At 37.1% G+C, this 18,478-nt stretch overlaps 4 protein-coding genes across 6 annotated transcripts; 2 read left to right on the forward strand and 2 right to left on the reverse strand.

Annotated features, from left to right (window-relative positions):
* Positions 1-286: 286 nt before the first annotated feature.
* On the forward strand, positions 287-6,434 carry LOC115629100 (zinc finger FYVE domain-containing protein 1-like). Its single transcript, XM_030525421.1, has 8 exons — positions 287-503; positions 1,642-2,070; positions 2,218-2,419; positions 3,193-3,802; positions 4,849-5,047; positions 5,110-5,302; positions 5,458-5,565; positions 5,631-6,434. Exons 1-8 carry the CDS (start codon positions 438-440, stop codon positions 6,167-6,169), a joined length of 2,346 nt encoding a protein of 781 aa, XP_030381281.1. The 5' UTR covers positions 287-437; the 3' UTR covers positions 6,170-6,434.
* A 1,163-nt stretch (positions 6,435-7,597) lies between these two features.
* Positions 7,598-9,026, reverse strand: LOC115629132 (39S ribosomal protein L3, mitochondrial). Its single transcript, XM_030525474.1, has 4 exons — positions 8,875-9,026; positions 8,716-8,818; positions 8,122-8,657; positions 7,598-8,062 (listed from the first exon to the last, which is right to left on the reverse strand). Exons 1-4 carry the CDS (start codon positions 8,910-8,912, stop codon positions 7,654-7,656), a joined length of 1,086 nt encoding a protein of 361 aa, XP_030381334.1. The 5' UTR covers positions 8,913-9,026; the 3' UTR covers positions 7,598-7,653.
* A 651-nt stretch (positions 9,027-9,677) lies between these two features.
* LOC115629162 (pre-rRNA 2'-O-ribose RNA methyltransferase FTSJ3) lies at positions 9,678-13,453 on the forward strand. Of its 2 annotated transcripts, XM_030525536.1 has the most exons (3): positions 9,678-11,613; positions 12,122-12,702; positions 12,765-13,453. In XM_030525536.1, exons 1-2 carry the CDS (start codon positions 9,768-9,770, stop codon positions 12,688-12,690), a joined length of 2,415 nt encoding a protein of 804 aa, XP_030381396.1. In that variant the 5' UTR covers positions 9,678-9,767; the 3' UTR covers positions 12,691-12,702; positions 12,765-13,453. The 2 variants fall into 2 exon arrangements, with proteins under 2 accessions (XP_030381396.1, XP_030381395.1); XM_030525535.1 differs by lacking the exon at positions 12,765-13,453 and having other exon boundaries at positions 12,122-12,742.
* A 1,133-nt stretch (positions 13,454-14,586) lies between these two features.
* Positions 14,587-17,404, reverse strand: LOC115629108 (membrane-associated progesterone receptor component 1). 2 transcript variants are annotated; one of them, XM_030525434.1, is made up of 4 exons: positions 17,310-17,404; positions 16,587-17,061; positions 14,959-15,111; positions 14,587-14,894 (listed from the first exon to the last, which is right to left on the reverse strand). In XM_030525434.1, exons 2-4 carry the CDS (start codon positions 16,999-17,001, stop codon positions 14,596-14,598), a joined length of 867 nt encoding a protein of 288 aa, XP_030381294.1. In that variant the 5' UTR covers positions 17,002-17,061; positions 17,310-17,404; the 3' UTR covers positions 14,587-14,595. The 2 variants fall into 2 exon arrangements, with proteins under 2 accessions (XP_030381294.1, XP_030381293.1); XM_030525433.1 differs by lacking the exon at positions 17,310-17,404 and adding an exon at positions 17,228-17,266.
* Between the last annotated feature and the right edge of the window lie 1,074 nt (positions 17,405-18,478).

Here is an 18,478-nt window from a genome sequence, read left to right on the forward strand (position 1 = left end):
CTATTTTTGCTGTAGTACCACCAAAACCACTAACCGTTAAAAAAAGAAGTAGTATTAAGATAGTACGTCAATATGTTTTCATTTTATAACCTTTCGTTCGATATATCTTATTTTCACAAGCTTTTCTTTAGACGTCGGTACTAAGCGTCATCACAAAACAATCAAAGGTATTGTTACTATTATCCAAAAAAAAACGTCGGTGCCTGACTTATCGATGTTTGCTTACATCCCTAACATGGACATGATGTGTTGGTTCATTGCTTTTATAAAGAAAAGGGAGAAGTATATAACAATACGCACGATATCAACTGATTCATCAATTTATTTACACGATGATAATTTAGACAAATCATAAAGAATTTCTCTATCGTTACGTTGTTATGAGTCATATTTCTTCTCAAGTTTCTGGAGCCGCTTTATGCTAAACCAACACAAAAATGTTAAAACTTGATTCAACAAATAATAATCAACCGTCAATAATGCAACCACTACCCTTTTTCCAGGTAAGGTAAATTTTTGGCCTATAAGTAGGGTGAAAGCTTCCTCCAACAAATATAATGCAATAACTGAGATTCTTAATTCTTTTGTTTTTGCGCATTGTGTTTACGCTGTACATTCATATGTATGTATGGATGTGCATATATTTATACCTATTGCATTTTACATTATCTAAATATTTACAACTTTTTTGATGGAGTAAATTGTCCAATAGTCGATCTTACAAGAATTTCTAGAATTAATTTTGTGCACTATGTACTGTATGTATATATACATACATACATACGTATGAATGTTTGTATTTCGGGTTCCCTTGTTCCTGAACTAAGCAGATAACAAAACACATACATACATATGTAGCATTTAATAAGAATTGTCGAATACATACTACGTATTTGTATTCATATGTACATATGTATGTATGTATGAAATTTGTAGAACTTCTGTTTTGCAATAATTACGTCGCCTTCATGATGGTATGTCAGTCACCGTTACATACCGGTACAAATGCATCTCCAATCAAACTGCTTTTCTATAACAAACGAAATGAAATTTTGAGTTGAGTGGTGAGAATTTTATGCGAGAACTGATTTGATTACATTTACCCTTTACCCATATACAATTCTAATTTTACCACAAACTTCCAACTACGTGGGGGATGCACCAAGAACTTCTGTCTCTAACCCAGCAAAACCTATATGTATATCAGATCTGGTAATTCTAAATCTTATTTTGCCGAGAACATTAGGCGAAAATGGCAGTATCTACACATCTTGCTATTTCGACCAACAATATTGGCGCCCCACGAGTGATCTGACACCATCTCCATGACAATTGCAATATACAGAATATATGTACCTAATATTTTCTAAAAACAAAAACTTATGCTTATATGATAAATAGTTCTCTGGCATGGTCGGCTTATATTTTTATTTCTTTTTTTATAATAAAAGAATTATTGGAAGTTTCGTTGAAAACGATGCATTATGTCATGGGCCATAGGCACGATGGGTCAAAAATGTGAGTTTAGGTTGATGGATTTTTAACATTCTGGGATACTTGCTTTACCAAATATTTAGACTTTTCAATTATCAAAAATGTGCATTTCTTTACTCTCTTCTTTCTCTCTTTTTCCACACACAGGGTGGTGCACTCAAGCCACATTTGGACAGGGATAATGATTTTAATTCCATACCGTTCATTACCACTAACGAATCTGAATTTGTACAAAATGAATACAGCCCAAACAATCGTTCATTTCTTTTTATGGATGCTAATGAAAATTTACAAATTGCTACACCTGAACTTTTTTGTAAAAAACTAACCTGCAATAGCGAGGACAAAATAAAAGTCATCTCCATATTTGGAAACACAGGCGATGGTAAATCGCATACTATGAACCATGTATTCTTTAGTGGTGAACCGGTTTTTCATACCTCAACGGACCAAAGCTCCTGTACGATTGGAGTTTATGCGGCCATGCAACATGATCAAGGCGTGCTCTGCCTGGACACAGAAGGCTTGCTTGGCACCACAGCTAAAAGCAACAAACGCATGCGTATGCTCCTAAAGGTCAGCTATTATACCTTTTAACCGAAGGACAAAAGGGTATTATTTTAAAATTTATCTAACATTTTTTGGTGCAGGGTAAATCAGGGTCTCTTCAATCAATCACCAAATCAGCCTTCAACTTTAACATGTTATTATACTTTTGTCTAGATTCTTGCCATTTCGGACATTGTGATATATAGAACGCGCGCACCGCGTTTGCACAGTGACATGTTTGAATTTCTTGGCACTGCGTCCAAGGCATTTTGCTTGCATTTCACTCAGGCACTGCAGACCATGGGCAATGGCAACACTCTCGGACCTGCTGTGATAATATTTCATGAAACGCAACATACAAAACCGTTGGAGAGCAGTAAGTACACAATTTCTTCAAATGAACAAAATAATGTAGGCCTATTAAAATTGTACGTACATATGACTGCCCCACTTTCGAAAATGTATTCCTATCCGTATAAAATCAAATTTTAATTAATAATTAATAGATGAGAATCTATTTGCTATACATATAAATAAAACATGTTTATAATTTTGGCCACTGTGCGATTTTTTGTCAAAAAATCAGTTACAAGTGTCGACGGATGAGCCCAATTTTAGATAGTCAACTTATGCGGAACAAATCAAATCGAACGATTAAAATGTGATAAATCGTTGATTTTGAGATATCTCCGTTCCATTTCAATTAATTGCATCCTCGATAATCACGAATCAGAATTTTGACTGGTCAACATGTTCGTCAAAGTCATTTTTGAATCGAGTATGCCACTCGTGGACTCTGTCTTCCCCGAGATATGCAATTAACACCATTAATTTATTTTATCAATTGTAATGGTTTTAAATAAAGCGTGTAACCATATATAAAATTTTTATTTTTCAAACCGTGTTAAGTCAAACCTATGTAAAAACAGAATTAGGTGTATATTCAATAATCTTCCGTCTAAAAAAGGCCCATAAGGGATTTTGTTTCTATATTATTTAGTCAGTCAAGTCTACAATACTTATTTCTATAATACGAGTTATACAAGCTACGAATATGTATAAAAGTAGAAACGATTTATTAGGGCCTAAGAACATAAACATACATTCTGTGTTATTTTCTTTATATAAAGGCTTTTATATTTCCAACAGCCGTTGCCGAGAGTGCCGAGGATAAATTGCGCAACAATTTTGCATTGCTCAACTTAGAGACGAATGCTTTTAGTTCGCTGCGCTATGTGGGAATTCAAACACCAGCGGACAAACAGACCAATTTTTCTAAAATCAACGATGTGTTGCGCTTGGAAATAGAGAACACAGCTGTGCGCTCTCCTCGTAAGCCCGCAGTCGTATTCCAGGCTATGAAATTATTAAACCAAAAGTTTGCCGGGGACATTATTGAGAAAGCCATTAATCCCTTTCCCGAGCAGTATTTCACCTGCCCGGTGCACTGCGAATCGTGCAGTCGACGCTGCCAACGTTCAATGGGTCATATGAGCGATGGCGAATCACACTTTAATACACATCCATGCAATTATCAACATCAATACGAGAACAAGGAATATCTGTGCAAAAAGTGTTACAACAATGGCAAGGAGACTGTGGTCAGTATACGGGCGCAATCGCAAACTGATAGTGCTTTGTCAGGTTTGGCCAAATATATGTGGAAGGGCGATGTCATTGAGTGTCCCTATTGCGGAGAGATTTATCGGGCACGGCAGTACTGGTATGGCAATAAGTCCCCAGAGGCCTCAGTGGTGCGGTAAGATTATCATTAATTTGTAAAAGAGTCCACTTCATTTATCCTTTGTCTCATTGAATAATTATTATAATGCAATATTTTCAGTTCCTAATTAGATATCATTTCAAGACCGAACTCATTAGGTTCTTTAATAAAAGAACTTACTAAATCACTTAAGCATAAATTCGGCAACGGTCACTATCTGATAATCCCTAAGCGACGCATTGTCTAAAATGTACTAAAATGAGTGTGTAGGCGTCATCTATCCGATATTGCGGTGTAAGAGGAGATATTTCCTCATAAAATACTACACGACAGATAATTATATTGTTTGGAGTCAACTCTGCTTGCCGGCTCGCTCGACTCTCGGCTTCTGCCGGCTGCGACCCACGGCAGAATTTCTCTCGGGTCTCTAGCAATTATAGTCTGAGATACAGACGATTATACGGGATTTTCCGTAACGCCCAACCTCCCGTAATTTTTGGCAAATATCATGATCGGTCAATTTGTAAGGTAGTTTTAGCATTACTGTAATTTCTGCCCGCAGACTCACATAGACACAATTCCTATGTAAATGAACGGTTATACACCCTGTACGTGAGTTCCAAGGGGGTATAATCGATCACATAAATGTTTGTAATATTACAAATTCGTCACTTTTTTCCATTTTATTTTTTGTAAATTTCTATAAATATTCTACACATACTATATGTACAGAGAATTTCAAAGTCGGCACACCCGACATAACTTGTATGCGAAAACAAAAGTAATACTTAAGAGCCTTCCCTTAAAAGTTAAGTTAGTTTCCATCTGGGGATGAACCAATAGAAGACCACAATTACATATATGGCGAGTATGATGAAAGGAGTCTATATTGGAATGGCTATCAGCAAATTTAAAATTGTTGTTGTTGGTGGCTTCTAAAAAATATTGAACTTGGTGCAGAGCTGGAAATCCACGGCACCTACAGCTGGCTTCTACGATGTCTAATTCAATGTGAAGCCAACTTGAATAGGCTGTCAACTAACATCCTCCGCTTATCAGGTGATCTTTTTAATCTTCCTCAGGGTGCAAGTGGTGCATGTGTGGAAAGGTGGTAATGCAGTCGTGCGCGGCAATGCACATTCAGCTCAACTAATGCTCGATGGCGTTCATTACTTGAGCGAAGCAATTACAAATATATCGGCACCATCAGCAAAGGCATTGAGCGGATGGATAGCAGACAAGGTAGCACCTAGCTATTGGCGATGTAATAATGAAATCATTGTACGTAGTTCTTAATAATGTTATGTTTTACTCCAAGAAGAAAACTAAATTTCAAATTTCAGCTCTGTCATGCCTGCAAACGTAACTTTGAGAAAACAGGTATGCCAAAACATCATTGCCGAGGATGTGGTGAGGGTTTTTGCCACACCTGTAGTCAACACAGGGCTCCGGTGCCAGCCCGCGGTTGGTTGCAACCGGTTCGTGTTTGCAATGATTGCTATCAACAGCTGCGCCGCAAGTCGGATATAACACCTGGTATGAGATATTTATTATTTATTTGCATGATGAATGTGTGTATGTATAGATCTAAGAATATATTTTTTTGGGTTAAGTATTGGCATAGTGATAGTTATGCATTGCATGCACAGATGTCCAGCATATACTTAAAAGATTTCTAATTTGACGCACAGGATCCAAGCCGACTAACGATGAAGGCGATGTGTTAGTTCGCAAATATGGCGAAACCATCTACAACACCATCAGTACAGTGGCTGCGGTAGCAATAGAATATCCTAAGGGTAAGTACGAGCTCATATACATTAATGAAATGCACAACGTCTTCAAGGTACCACCTCTTGTTCAGAAATTCTTAAAGACACCGCACGCCCATTTTATTGGGTGCCCGATGCTGAATCACCTTGTTGCTTCATTTGCAAAGATGTTTTTGGCAACGCAGAGGAACTAGCATTGGCACAACATGCAGGTCGTCTTAGTGTGGAAGATAATATAAAATTGCGCAGTAACCCTCAGCCGCCTTTCGCTGGACGAACGACAAACAGCGAAACCAAAGCGCCTGGTGAGTGCAAACGGCATCATTGTCGATCCTGCGGCCAGGCTGTGTGCAGCGATTGCTCTAAAACGCGCATGCCAGTGCCGGAACGAGGCTGGCAAATGGATGTTCGTGTCTGTGATTCGTGTGCCTGTATGCCAAAAGCAAATACCTCGACTGACAGCAGCAGCGCCAGCGCCGTGCCCTCTGAGTCTATCCATATAGGCGCCGGTGAAGATATGAAGCGCCTCACGTGTCACTCTGTTAATACAAGCAATCATCTGAACAGCGGTTCATATCAACATACCGGTACCTGCAATGACTGTGAGGATCCTAAAGAAAGTACCGAATGAAAAAACCAGGGTTTTAGGCAGCAACAGTAATTGAAACAACGTCACAATTATGTCTAAATTTTAAAATTAATATAATCAAGAAAGTCAGCCCTTTTATTTTTTCTTATTTTCTCTGCGATTGAAAAATGTATCATAAAAATAGTACAATTGGTTCGTGTGTAAATAACTAACTAGTTTGTATTAATCTGCTACTCTATGTATGTATAAATTACCGCATAATAATGTGCAGTTGATATTAATGTAAGAATGTAAAAAAAAAAAATAATAATATAACTTGACAAAATCGACATGGACTTCATCAAATATGCAAGCATTTTGTTGAAGCAATCTAAAAATCGTGGGTACTTTTATTTATTTAAATGTTATTCAATGTTTAATAAAAAACTTGTAGTGTTTTGGGTAAAAAAGACTCGTGTATGATATCACGCATTTTTAAATACATTTGTCAGGGACTTAAAATAGGAAATTACACATGAATGACAAGATATTTAAAATACAGTGCAATATTACTGACAAATTCTGCAGTGTATTTGTGCTATTAGAATTGAAAATTTTAATTATATTTTGTGTGGGGACAGACAAAACAGCTCTGACCCTTCCACGCTATAATCGACAATGCAATCTGAGCAGTCTTGCCGCTACCCTTCTTCTATGGCTTTACCATCATCCACACAGCAGTCTCTCCGTTCGCAATATTTCCGGTTTTGCCAAGTTCAAGATACATAGTCATTCGTACCTAGTTTATTATCTCTCAGTCAAGCAACCACATAAATCCCAACATGCAATTGAAGCAATTGGCGAGGGCGGATTGGATCGCCACGAAGTCTTGGAAAATAAGATATTGGAGCAGTTCGGCTATCCTACCGTCAGTCAAACAGCTGTTTCACGTAGTGATGTAAATGAAATAAACTACTGCCCTGCCGATCAAGACGCGGCCATATGTATAAAAGTCGTCATTTCTATTAGAACTGAGCTTTCGACTCTAGAAATTAGCGTAATGGTTTTCCTGAAGAGCTTCCATTCATAGTGCGACATATGTATGTACATATAAGCAAAGACGATACAATTGCAACCGCTGTACTGTCATAGTTAGTGGAACTAAGATAACGTTGGCGGTGTCGTCCCCGACTGTCTGCAATTCGTCGGCTCTACAATAGATGGACGATTGGGAGGCACAAATTGATTCAGCTTCCCAGAACATTAGTGGCAATTTTGAGTTTTTTATGGGACCTGCGATAACATGCATTTTCCAATTTACCCACGGGTTTGAGCCGGTATGACACCAAAAATAAAGAGAGTGCGAACTGTATTATTTTGTGATGTAATGTATGTAGTAATTCCTTCTCTTTTGTTTTCTTTTTAAGCATGGTTTATTTAACTGTCATGTGTTTGGTTAAGTCAAATTATCTACTGTAAAGTTGAAAAACATTTAAAGCAGATTACGCATGCCGTAATTGTAATATTTTTTATTGCATACATCTGGATTACTCTGGTTTATATGTTATACTTTCATCCTTGAAATTATGCACCTGTTCGAACCAAATATCTTCTATCAATGTATTATCCTCATAATTTGGTGGCGCATCCTTTGGTTTGCGTAGAGGTAATATCGTATCATATATATAGACCAGACCATTTGTGCTTCCCGGAACAGCACTTCCCTGCACCCACAAGACATTGTATTTAGTATTGATGCGCCAAATACGCAAGCCTTTAGTAATGCGCCAGCGGTTGCCCATGTGACCAGGCAGCTTAGTGCCAGGCCAGACTCGTCCCTTTTCGCCACCACCGCCAATGTTGCCAGGACGACGGTGGGTCTTCGTCACACCATGAGAAGCGGGCATACCCTTAAAGCCGTGACGCTTTACCACTCCTTGGAAGCCATGATCCACGCTAGTAAATAAACGGAATTTAAAATCGTATTTTATCCAAGTCGTTTCTGCTTTGCTTACGTCTTGCCACGCACATCAACGAATTCGCCAACGCGAAAATGCCTTACATTCAGAGGTGTGCCTGCTTCTAAGGCCGATTGCGGCGAAACCATAAACCGTGCCACATTCTTTTTTGGCATAACACCTGAATTACTAAATAACCCACAATATTCTTTAGTTAACAGTGTAGGATCAGTGCTTTCAGCACCAACTAAAACGCAGCCGTATTTTTTTGAATATGGCACATTTGGCCGTCTTGTCGGACGATATTCCTCAGGTGGCACGTACTTAATCACATGATTGTCCACAACCTGCAATAGGGTGGTGCGTATTTTTTCTCCATTTTTAAGCCACAATGGGTATTGGCCAATTTTGCGTGCTATTACTCCGCATCGGCGTAATTCCTGGGACCAGGGCTGTTTTTCGGGAATTGTTTCGTTAGTCAGCTTTTTTTCGTGAGTTTGTTCATCTCTGGTCAAAGCTGATGAGTTATAAGTGTGGTGTAACACTTCTTTGACGAAATTACGGTTCTCCGATGTAACAAAGTCATCGTGCACCTAATATTTAATGACGGCATTATTTGTCTGCGAACTGTTTAAGCTTATTAGTACATACTGTGCGCTTTTTGCGTAAAAACCAATGAGGATTGCGTAGACGCGGCCGGTTAAGATGGCCTTTCTCACGAACTTGTGTAATAGAAACGCTGCCATTGCCCAGACTAAATAAAACCAAAAAGTTAAGCCAACAGAATTAAACTCAGTATAACATACACACCGCAAACGCGCCAAGTCGGATATAACAGTGCGAAGCATAGTTTATTTTAGTATTCACATGTAAAAACTATAAATAAAAAACGCACCGAATTGATGGATAAATTTCAAAATAAAGCCAGACCCTGTTGCGAAACACACATGCGTGCGATAAAATAGCAACGATAGGCCGGAATGATGGAAATGATATCAATATTGCGTCGATAGAATTAATTTTCGTTACTGCTAGCAAGGAAATATATGTGCATATGTACATATGTATATCCTTTGTTCCAATTGCACAATTTCGAAGTATAAGCATTTAATTTAATAAAGCATTTGTTAAAATCGAGATAAAATTAATTTTATGTTTTGCATAATTGGCATTTTAAGATACACGAGATCTTCACAGAATGTGATTGTTTTTAGAGTTTATTTGAGATATTACATTTAAAAATATTGATACGTTTAAATAAAGAAATATTAAATTGTTTAATTGTATATGTATTGTATTGGGATTTGATACGAGAATATTTAAAGGTTTTTCAAACAGATATCTATAAATGAATAAAAAAGCAATGTGCATAGAAACCGACAGGCACACAGACAAACTCGTACGTGGATATTACGTGTTCAAAATATGTAGTCGTGCGGAAAAAGTTCCAAGCAGTTTGTTCATTAACCCTACTGAAAGAGACCAGACAAACCAAATCATTGACAATGCGTATGAGGCAAATATCGATTCATCGACGATATATCTCTACAAAAAAATCGATGAATTGTTTTAAATAAAATCACCAATGTATGGATGGCTTATTACATCGCTATATTCTATATAAAAGCACGTGTACTCTCATCCACGCTGGGACATAGGTCCTATTATTAATTCATTTTGCTATTTAACATCAAATAAACAGAATGGGAAAGAAAACGAAAGTTGGAAAAACACGTAAGGATAAGTTCTATCAGTTGGCCAAGGAGACGGGGTTTCGTTCGCGTGCCGCCTTTAAATTGATACAGCTGAACCGGAAATTCGGTTTTCTGCAACAGTCGCAAGTATGCATTGATTTATGTGCCGCTCCAGGCGGCTGGATGCAGGTGGCTAAACAGAATATGCCTGTTTCAAGTATAGTCATAGGAGTGGATTTGTTTCCCATACGGCCTATTGCTGGCTGCATTTCTCTCGTTGAGGATATTACGACGGAGAAATGCCGCCAATCACTGACAAAGGAGCTGCAATCATGGAAGGCCGATGTGGTATTACACGACGGAGCACCTAATGTGGGTCGAAATTGGCTTTACGACGCGTACCAACAGATCTGCCTTACGCTTAATGCCCTCAAACTGGGAACACAGTTCCTACGTAAGGGCGGTTACTTCGTGACCAAAGTGTTTCGGTCTAAGGACTACAATGCCTTATTGTGGGTGTTGAAACAACTGTTCAAAAAGGTGCACGCAACTAAGCCGAGTGCATCTCGAAAAGAATCAGCAGAGATTTTTGTCGTATGTCAGGGCTACATGGCCCCCAATAGCATTGATCCACGGCTGCTCGACGCTAAGTATGTGTTTGAGGAGCTCGATTTGGAGAATAAGAAGAAAAGTAGCTTACTGCATCCAGAAAAGCGTAAACGAATAAAAGCTGAAGGTTATACAGAAGAGGATATCAGTTTGCGGAATAGTATGGCCGCTAGTACTTTCATGCAAGCGGATAATGCTTTAGCCGCTTTGCAAGGCATAGCTTCCATTACCATTGATGATGAGCGCATAAGAAAGCACAAAAAGACTACTGTAGAGATTCTGGAATGCTGCAAAGATTTGAAGGTGCTCGGTCGGAAAGATATTAAGGGTTTGTTGCTTTGGTGGAAAGTTGTTAGAGAAGATCTTTATAAAACTAAACTGGATGCGGTTATCGAAGAACCTGAAGAAGTTGCGCCCAAACCCTTAACACAGGAGGAAATTGAAGACATGGAGGATACCGAATTACAGCATGAAATAGAAAATTTAGCAGACGAAGAGCAAAAGGAGTTGAAACGAAAGCGGAAGAAGACACTAAAATCCAAGGCCAAATTGCATGAGAAAATGAACCTCAACATGGTTATCAAAGGTGACGAGGGACCTGTAGAAGAGATAGAGCATGAACTCTTCGAATTAAGTGACATATCTACAACGAAAGACTTAGTTGGCATGCTCGATGTGAACCCAGACCATGTTGTTGAGAATGAGATTCAAGAGCAACCAAAGCTCTCCAAATACATTAAATATGACAAGGATGACAAACGCATGGATGACGATGCAAATTATGAGAACGATGATGAGCCCGAAATGAGTGCCGATGAGGAAAGTGATGTTGATTACGACCGCGATGGTCTCTGTCTAAGCGACAATGATAATACACAATGCAGTGTCAAGGATAAGAAGAAGACACGCAACAATCACCCACTAATTCGTTCGGGCGATTTTCGTGACAAGGACACAAAGCGTCAGCAACGCGTTCAGTTGTGGTATGAAAAGGATAACCTTCAAAATATTGAATCTGACGATGACGAAGAGAACCATGACATTGAGAGTTTGGCCAAAGGATATGAAGCAAAAGGTGTTTCCGTGTTGGGTGTTAATACCGACCACAGCTCAAATATATTGCTGGGAAAGAAGGCTAAGCGTCGTGCCCGACATGAAGCACAAAAGGAAGAAATCTCCGAATCGTCAGACTCGGACGAAGAGATTGAAAGTGATGAATTGAAAGTGGATGGCAACGTGACTAAAGGTAAGACAGACAACAAATTGAACATAAATAGTAATGTTATATATAATATACGCGTATAGACTGGTAGATTGTACAAGAATAATTTCGTTAGACTGCTAAAAATTCGAACCTAATCTATTTACTATCAACTCGGCTTTCAATTGTTTTTTTTTTTTTATCAACTAATAAATGAGCCCTATAACAAAAGAGTATTCAATTCTGTTTTGATTCATTTTACGTTTTGTTTTTACATATATCGGTATACCCAAAATACAAAAATTAAACCGTTGTTACATATTAATTAATTAAGATACGTCTCACGTGTTCAGTTTTAAATACATACATACTTGTATGTATATTAATAAAATAATAGTGCTATTCCTGTCGATGATTGTGATTTGCAAAAAAGTAAATCAAATGGCGGAATATTATTTTCAAAAGAGGACAAATAAAATAATACCAAAATTCATACCCTTATAAGATATGCTTTAATTTAATGAAACTAAGGTCCTGTTCATCATTTTTACAGAACCGAAGCCTAAGAAGATACGTCTTAACGAGCAGGAGCTTGCACTTGGCGCATTGCTTATACGTGGTAAGAAAACACGACGCGACCTTATCGATGCTGCCTGGAATCGATATGCCTTCAATGATGACCATTTACCTGCTTGGTTTGTGCAAGATGAGCAGGAGCACATGCAGAAACCACAGCCAGTGCCCAAAGAATTGCAAGAGGAATACCAACGCAAAGTGCAAGAACTTAATGTGCGGCCAATTAAGAAGGTAATGGAGGCTAAGGCACGCAAAAAGCGACGAACTGTAAAGCGTTTGGCGAAAGCTAAAAAAATGGCCGAGAAAGTCATGGAGAATGCCAATGCTACTTCCCAAGAGAAAGTTAACCAGCTTAAAAAGATATATAAGAAGGCACAGGAGAAAAAGAAAGAAATTACCTATGTGGTGGCTAAGAAGCATACAGCGTCACGTCGAGCACGCCGTCCGGCAGGTGTTAAAGGTCGCTATCGTGTCGTCGATCCACGCGAGAAAAAGGACAAACGCTCGAAAGACGCTAAGAAACGAAGAGAAAGCAAAAAGAGATAGATCCCTGTTTTGGTGCTTATATAAAATAAATCCATACTATAAGGAAGCTATATATTATCTTGTTTTTTAAACAGATTTTTGGGAACGAATGTTGCGAAATTTTACCAATAGGGCTGCCAAGAGGTATTCCGCGTCGTGTTCTAGTTTTACAAAAATTACTGGGATCGGTAAAATAATTGTTATTATCGATTCGTAGGAACAAATACCACGTCAAAACAGGCTAATCATCTAACTGGATGCTTAGCTAGCACAAGAGTGCGGAAACTTTCAGTCTGATGGTTTTTGGTGACCATAAACTTAATCCACAAAACTTTTGTTAGTACCAAAATCTTTATTTTTCAATGAATAGCGACAGTCTAATATTACTAATTGTAGGTACAACTGTAAATAAAATTGTTTAATCATAATTACAACTTCCCCAAATTGTTTTGATATATTTTTATCGCACAAATGGTATTGAGGAACAAGTAGAATTTTATATATGTACAAATGAATAAGGAAACATTTGAGAAGCACACTTTAAAGAAAAAGGGGGAAATGTTACAGTCGAGCAGTTCCAACAGCCAAATACTTTCTACACAAAAAAACTTCAACCAGTGTGCCTTAAACGTCGATATACGATCGTACAAAAGAAACAAAAGGGAGAATTTGAAATCGCTGCAACAGCTTGCAGTATACAACTTTGTTTAGAGTGGCGTATGTATGTAAATAGGTTAACCGTTGTGTTATGCAATAAAAATAAATGTAATTCAAATAAAATAAACTGTTTGGGAGATGTTGTACTGGAGGCAAATATTTAAGAACATTTAAATTAATAAATAGGTGGGTAAACTTTAACTTTTTAAAGCTTTTTTTGTGGACAGTATAAACAAGTGGAAAAGACATAGACGATGTACAGAAAGTGCTAAAAGAATGCACTTGCCATAAATCCATAAGGAATAACAAGCCATTCGTACATGCGTCGCAACGGCAAGTGGAAATGTCACAAATCGCATAACAAAGTATACAAATGGGAAACAATTTATAAAATTAAAAAAGAAGCCCAAACAAATAAACAGCTACAATAAAATTTATTTTCGACACTTCGTCTATTGCTTTTACCCTGATTAGTCTTATGAAAGCATTTGTATAAAACAGTCGGATCTGGTTCAATCATTTTTAGCAGTAAGCACTTACGTGTTACACTTACTTTCGTTTCCCTTCCTGTAAAAAATGCATAGATATTTACTGGTCATAAGATTGGCAAAAAATTGTTTTCTGGATGATCAAACTTACAATTTTTATTATACAACAAAATTATGTTATACATATTGCAACCGGAATCCTTAAATCATACATGTGTTACAATTTTTTCGAAAATAAAGGGTTTGACGGAGCACCAATTAATGTAAACTTTAATTTGGATATCAAATTAAAAAGGTATTAAAGAGTAAAACTTTCAAAATCTTTATACCTCCACCAAGTGCATGTCGACAATTCCAATGTCAATTAATTATGAATGATGTTTTAGGTATAATCTAAAAGTGTAAATGGATTATTGTTCCAAAGAAAATCCGCACAATTACTATTTAAGACAGATCCAAACAATAGTTACGTTGTCTGCTAGATCAAAATTGTTCGCCTGTTTGAAAGAATAGCCTTTGTCTATTTCCTTTTTTCACATTGCGACGTATGCGTTTGTGGGTACTGGACTTGTATTGTGTTCTAGTGCTATTGCTTCCACCTTTTATGTCTAATTCTTAATTTGGTGAAGTTTTAAAGTATACGAAACGCATAGGAATCAACCATAAATGCTGAATGCAAAATGTGTTTTGCCAAGTCATTTTCTTGTCACGTATGCGTTAAAAGTATAAGTATGACATTTGATATTTTTTTTTTTTGGTCTTTTTTCTTTTCTTTGTATTATTAACAATCGGTGGAGTTGGCTTCGCTATCAGCAATATTTGTTGTGGAACTTGCTCCTAGTGTAATGTGACTTCCAGTTACGACTCTCTGTCTTAGTGTTGCATCTTCTGCGGGAGCATTAGTAATTAATTTTTCCAAGTCATCACTTTTTTGTTGCCCATCGCTGATAGAATTATTTATGTTTTCGTTTTGCTTTTTAACATCGCTAATGCTTGAAATATTCTCGTCTTCCTCATCATCATCGTAGTTGCTTGGTTGTTCACCCTTGCGCAACAGCTTACCCACAAACTCGTATTTTTCTAAAAAATAGTTCATCAATTTTAAAAACACCGCATACTTGAAATACTTGCACTAATAACTTACCCTTAAATTGCATTTCCCACTCGTTTACCGAGTCCATTTCCATAGCATTCAGGTCGCTCAAATCGTCATAGTCATCCTTTTCGTTAGCCGCCACGCTAAACGTGGCTAAATTGCGTGAAGCATCTCGTCCAGCAAATGTAGCGTAGGGGCCTCCTGCGAAATATAACAAAAAATTAAAGGAACATAACGTTCGTATCTCAATAGTAAATAAAATAGTTTCGGCAACGAAAGCCTTATGATATACATTTTAAAACATTTCACTTTCACGGGAGTTCCATATAAAAGAGAATTTTATTTTGGATGGATTAGACAGCTTACATTCCAAGTTTGGGCTCTGTGCCGGTTTCGGAACCTAGACAGATTGGCATGTCTACATCCACCCATCCTTAAAAGCTGCTTAAGAGTATTAAGCGTTTTGAGGTCGAGGATGTTTCCATTTGCCTGTCATAAACTTTAAGTTTTTTACAAACGTAATCAGATAGCGATCCCATACCCTGTAGGTACGGAATAAATTAAAAACGGAAAAGAAATGTATGCACATAGACACGCATAGACATACATCCACAGACATATTGATGTAAATGTTATATATTTATTAATTTTGTTTATTAAAAACTTTATTTTAAATATATTAAATTGTTTTGTGATAGTTGGTACATAGTTGGTTGTTTTTAAAACTATCTTAAATAGTAGTGGTTTTATGTAATCTTACAAGCCCCTCGAACTAAATCGAATCACCATATCATATAGCTCACATTTAAATGTTAAGACAAAAATAATTTTCTTACGGGCAGACGGAAGCAGCAACGAACATTGGGATTCAAAAACGGTCTTCTGAACATGGATACACTTATATTTCTTGTTACCATCCAAAACAATCTTATTCAATTTTAACGCTTTCACTTGCTGTCTAATTATATCTAAATATATACATACATATGTATGTGATTATATTCAATCGATCAAATACAATTTAAATTCCGTTAATACATGATTTTCAAATCGATCGGTGTAAAATAAATCTGATTTGCCGTGCGTTTAGGGCGCCACAGTACCGAAGTCAAGCTGACGTTTTCACTACATTCTCACTGATATTTAAGATGTTATGACATTTTCAAGCGCACTTCATTATAGCCTGTACCCAAAGGGGTATACGGCTATACTAGTTTTGTGCGAATTTTTGCAACACACAGAAGGATATACATAAGTATATATAGTAGTGATCAGGATGACAAGACGAGTCGATAGAAAGTTTAGAGCTAGAATAACCAAACTAAGTTCAGGAAAGAACAAGTTTGTGGTTTTTTTGGATGCACATCTGTACTGCACACAAACACACATAGACACGATTCTGATGTAAAGGGCATGCTGTTAAAATTGTAATTAAACATATGGGTCAATTTATGTATGTATGTATTGAATATTTCCAATTTAATTAAATTAATTTAATGTTTTTGAAATTAATTTGAAAAATTTGTTTTCTATTTTTGTGGGAGTAGGTACAGGGTATTTAAGAGTTGAGCCGACTCAACTCTAGCATTCCTTTCTTGATTTTATGTACATACATAAGTCATACGTGACCGGCGTTTACTGCATCAAAAAATCACTAGCAATTTGGAGTTGCTTACCTGGCCCATAGAAACGTTTTCCTTTAGTAACATCATATACGTTCCCATTGACAGCTACCAATACACGACCATCTGGTTGATTTCCGTCGTAGGAACGCAGTTCTTGGACTGTAAAATCTCGTCGCAGTTTCGGCAGTGCAGGTTCAACTGAGCTCTGTGCGCTCACACTGGGGACTTCGGTACGGTCTCTCACGATTTTGTATACCAAAAAGCAAATTATAGCAAGTAATGCCAGATTCATGGGACTATAAAAAATTTCGCGCAATAGATCAGACAGAAACGATGACTCGACCATTGCGTCGGCTTTTAATTCATCACCCCCTGTTGCTCCGTTAATGGAATTGTCTGCTGCGCCAAGCGCTCCATCCACGTCGCTGTTGATGTCCCTTAAAAGATCCTTTTCAATCTCTGCCATCTGTTGTTTTTTATTTTAAATCGTTCTTAAATGCTGCGCGAACTTTGAACTTTTATTTTCCTATACACATAAGGTAAGTAAAGATAGGTATTAGTGTTTTATATACAATAAAGGTATTTACATATATGTATGTATACGTAAATGAATACACATATAAAAATATTCAAAGAGTTACAATGACCACAACAAGCACGATAAAATATTGTAAGTATAACAACGAACGAACAATTTGAGGCAGAAGGCAAAATCGTCAAATCTTGCCCTTGCCGTTGTTTATTGCACTGTTGCACCGATATGTACATACATACATGCGTGTGTATTTATCGTTCCTTTTCAGTTCTACTGATGGTTTGCGCACATTATAGAACCGATTCGTGAACTGAATGTAAATATGTATACAAACTCGCGTTAAATTGTTTTGACTTGTAAATTCTTTAGTTTTAGACAAATTTTATGGGTGCGATATCACTACAAAAACATGTCTACTCAGTTGTCAACGACAATATTTATGATTGTTGTACAAAATAATAACTTACTGGCAATACTATAATGTCTCCGAGGTTGATTGACTTGATTTCATAAAATATGTACTTACATATATACATTTGTATGAAGTTTAAAATCTGATAACCAAGATAAATTTGTTTTTGTGCAAAATTCAGAATAATCAAATCAATAAATTTATTGTAGGGGTGCATTAGAAAGCTTATGGAAATTGTATGTAACGTGTATCAGTTCCGCAGTCCAGTAATATGTTAGTAGATATTACTGGGCTCAAATACAACTACTATATGAGTATATATTTATTGAATGAATGTGTGGATATTCATTTGCCTTGCCAAAATATACGAATTAGTTGTACATTATCTGCTCAATAAAAGCAAAATGGTAGCGAGTTCAAGATATCGAAATCTGGCGCCAACATTTGCAGATATTACGCATACCTAACTCGTTCTTATCAATCCCCGAGGAAATTATTTGGCCGGCGCGGTCAAGCTTCTGCAATCTCTAATTTGAGCCCAAGTTTATTTTTCTCGGGAAATAAACGAACAATTTAAATGTAGTGTTTTTATTTCCAAAACAAATCTGAAATCGCATAACGATTGTGCATTACCTTGTGCGAACTCTGTAATTTATCGATTTATGAAAAGCACAAGATTTACGAAAATGTAATTAATTAAGAACAAGCAATGAATGAAGCCCCTGTCTTAGTTATTTAGTTCTCTGGCTAAAACCTTGCAGCATCATGGACTACAAAAAAGGTAAAGCCACCGGAAGCATAAAAAATATACACGCCATAAAAATCGATTCGCCTAACTTTGTAACTTAAGCGTCCTCTTGAGTTGTAACGGGACAACGGTTCGCTGGGCTTATCCGCACACAAGCACGTATGGAAATTAAATACAAATTGGGAAAGTCTAGTTGAAATTTAATTTGAACTGCATTTTCTCGGGTAGTTTCCAATACCACGCCGACA

The sequence above is a fragment of the Scaptodrosophila lebanonensis genome, unplaced genomic scaffold, assembly GCF_003285725.1.
Source record: "Scaptodrosophila lebanonensis strain 11010-0011.00,11010-0021.00 unplaced genomic scaffold, SlebRS2 tig00000136-arrow-arrow-pilon, whole genome shotgun sequence".
Lineage (NCBI taxonomy): Eukaryota > Metazoa > Arthropoda > Insecta > Diptera > Drosophilidae > Scaptodrosophila > Scaptodrosophila lebanonensis.

Bases quoted from the DNA above. Each gene is read 5' to 3' on its own strand.
- LOC115629100 (XM_030525421.1), top strand. From the start codon at position 438: ATGTTAAAACTTGATTCAACAAATAATAATCAACCGTCAATAATGCAA. The intron at 2,071-2,217 runs GTCAGCTATTAT...ACTTTTGTCTAG, and splicing joins GCATGCGTATGCTCCTAAAG to ATTCTTGCCATTTCGGACAT. The intron at 2,420-3,192 runs GTAAGTACACAA...TATTTCCAACAG, and splicing joins TACAAAACCGTTGGAGAGCA to CCGTTGCCGAGAGTGCCGAG.
- LOC115629132 (XM_030525474.1), bottom strand. From the start codon at position 8,912: ATGCTTCGCACTGTTATATCCGACTTGGCGCGTTTGCG. The intron at 8,819-8,874 runs GTGTGTATGTTA...GGTTTTATTTAG, and splicing joins TCCGACTTGGCGCGTTTGCG to TCTGGGCAATGGCAGCGTTT. The intron at 8,658-8,715 runs GTATGTACTAAT...ATTAAATATTAG, and splicing joins TTTTACGCAAAAAGCGCACA to GTGCACGATGACTTTGTTAC.
- LOC115629162 (XM_030525536.1), top strand. From the start codon at position 9,768: ATGGGAAAGAAAACGAAAGTTGGAAAAACACGTAAGGATAAGTTCTAT. The intron at 11,614-12,121 runs GTAAGACAGACA...TCATTTTTACAG, and splicing joins GGATGGCAACGTGACTAAAG to AACCGAAGCCTAAGAAGATA.
- LOC115629108 (XM_030525434.1), bottom strand. From the start codon at position 17,001: ATGGCAGAGATTGAAAAGGATCTTTTAAGGGACATCAACAGCGACGTG. The intron at 15,112-16,586 runs GTAAGCAACTCC...TATATTTCGCAG, and splicing joins AAAACGTTTCTATGGGCCAG to GAGGCCCCTACGCTACATTT. The intron at 14,895-14,958 runs GTAAGTTATTAG...ACTATTTTTTAG, and splicing joins GTGGGAAATGCAATTTAAGG to AAAAATACGAGTTTGTGGGT.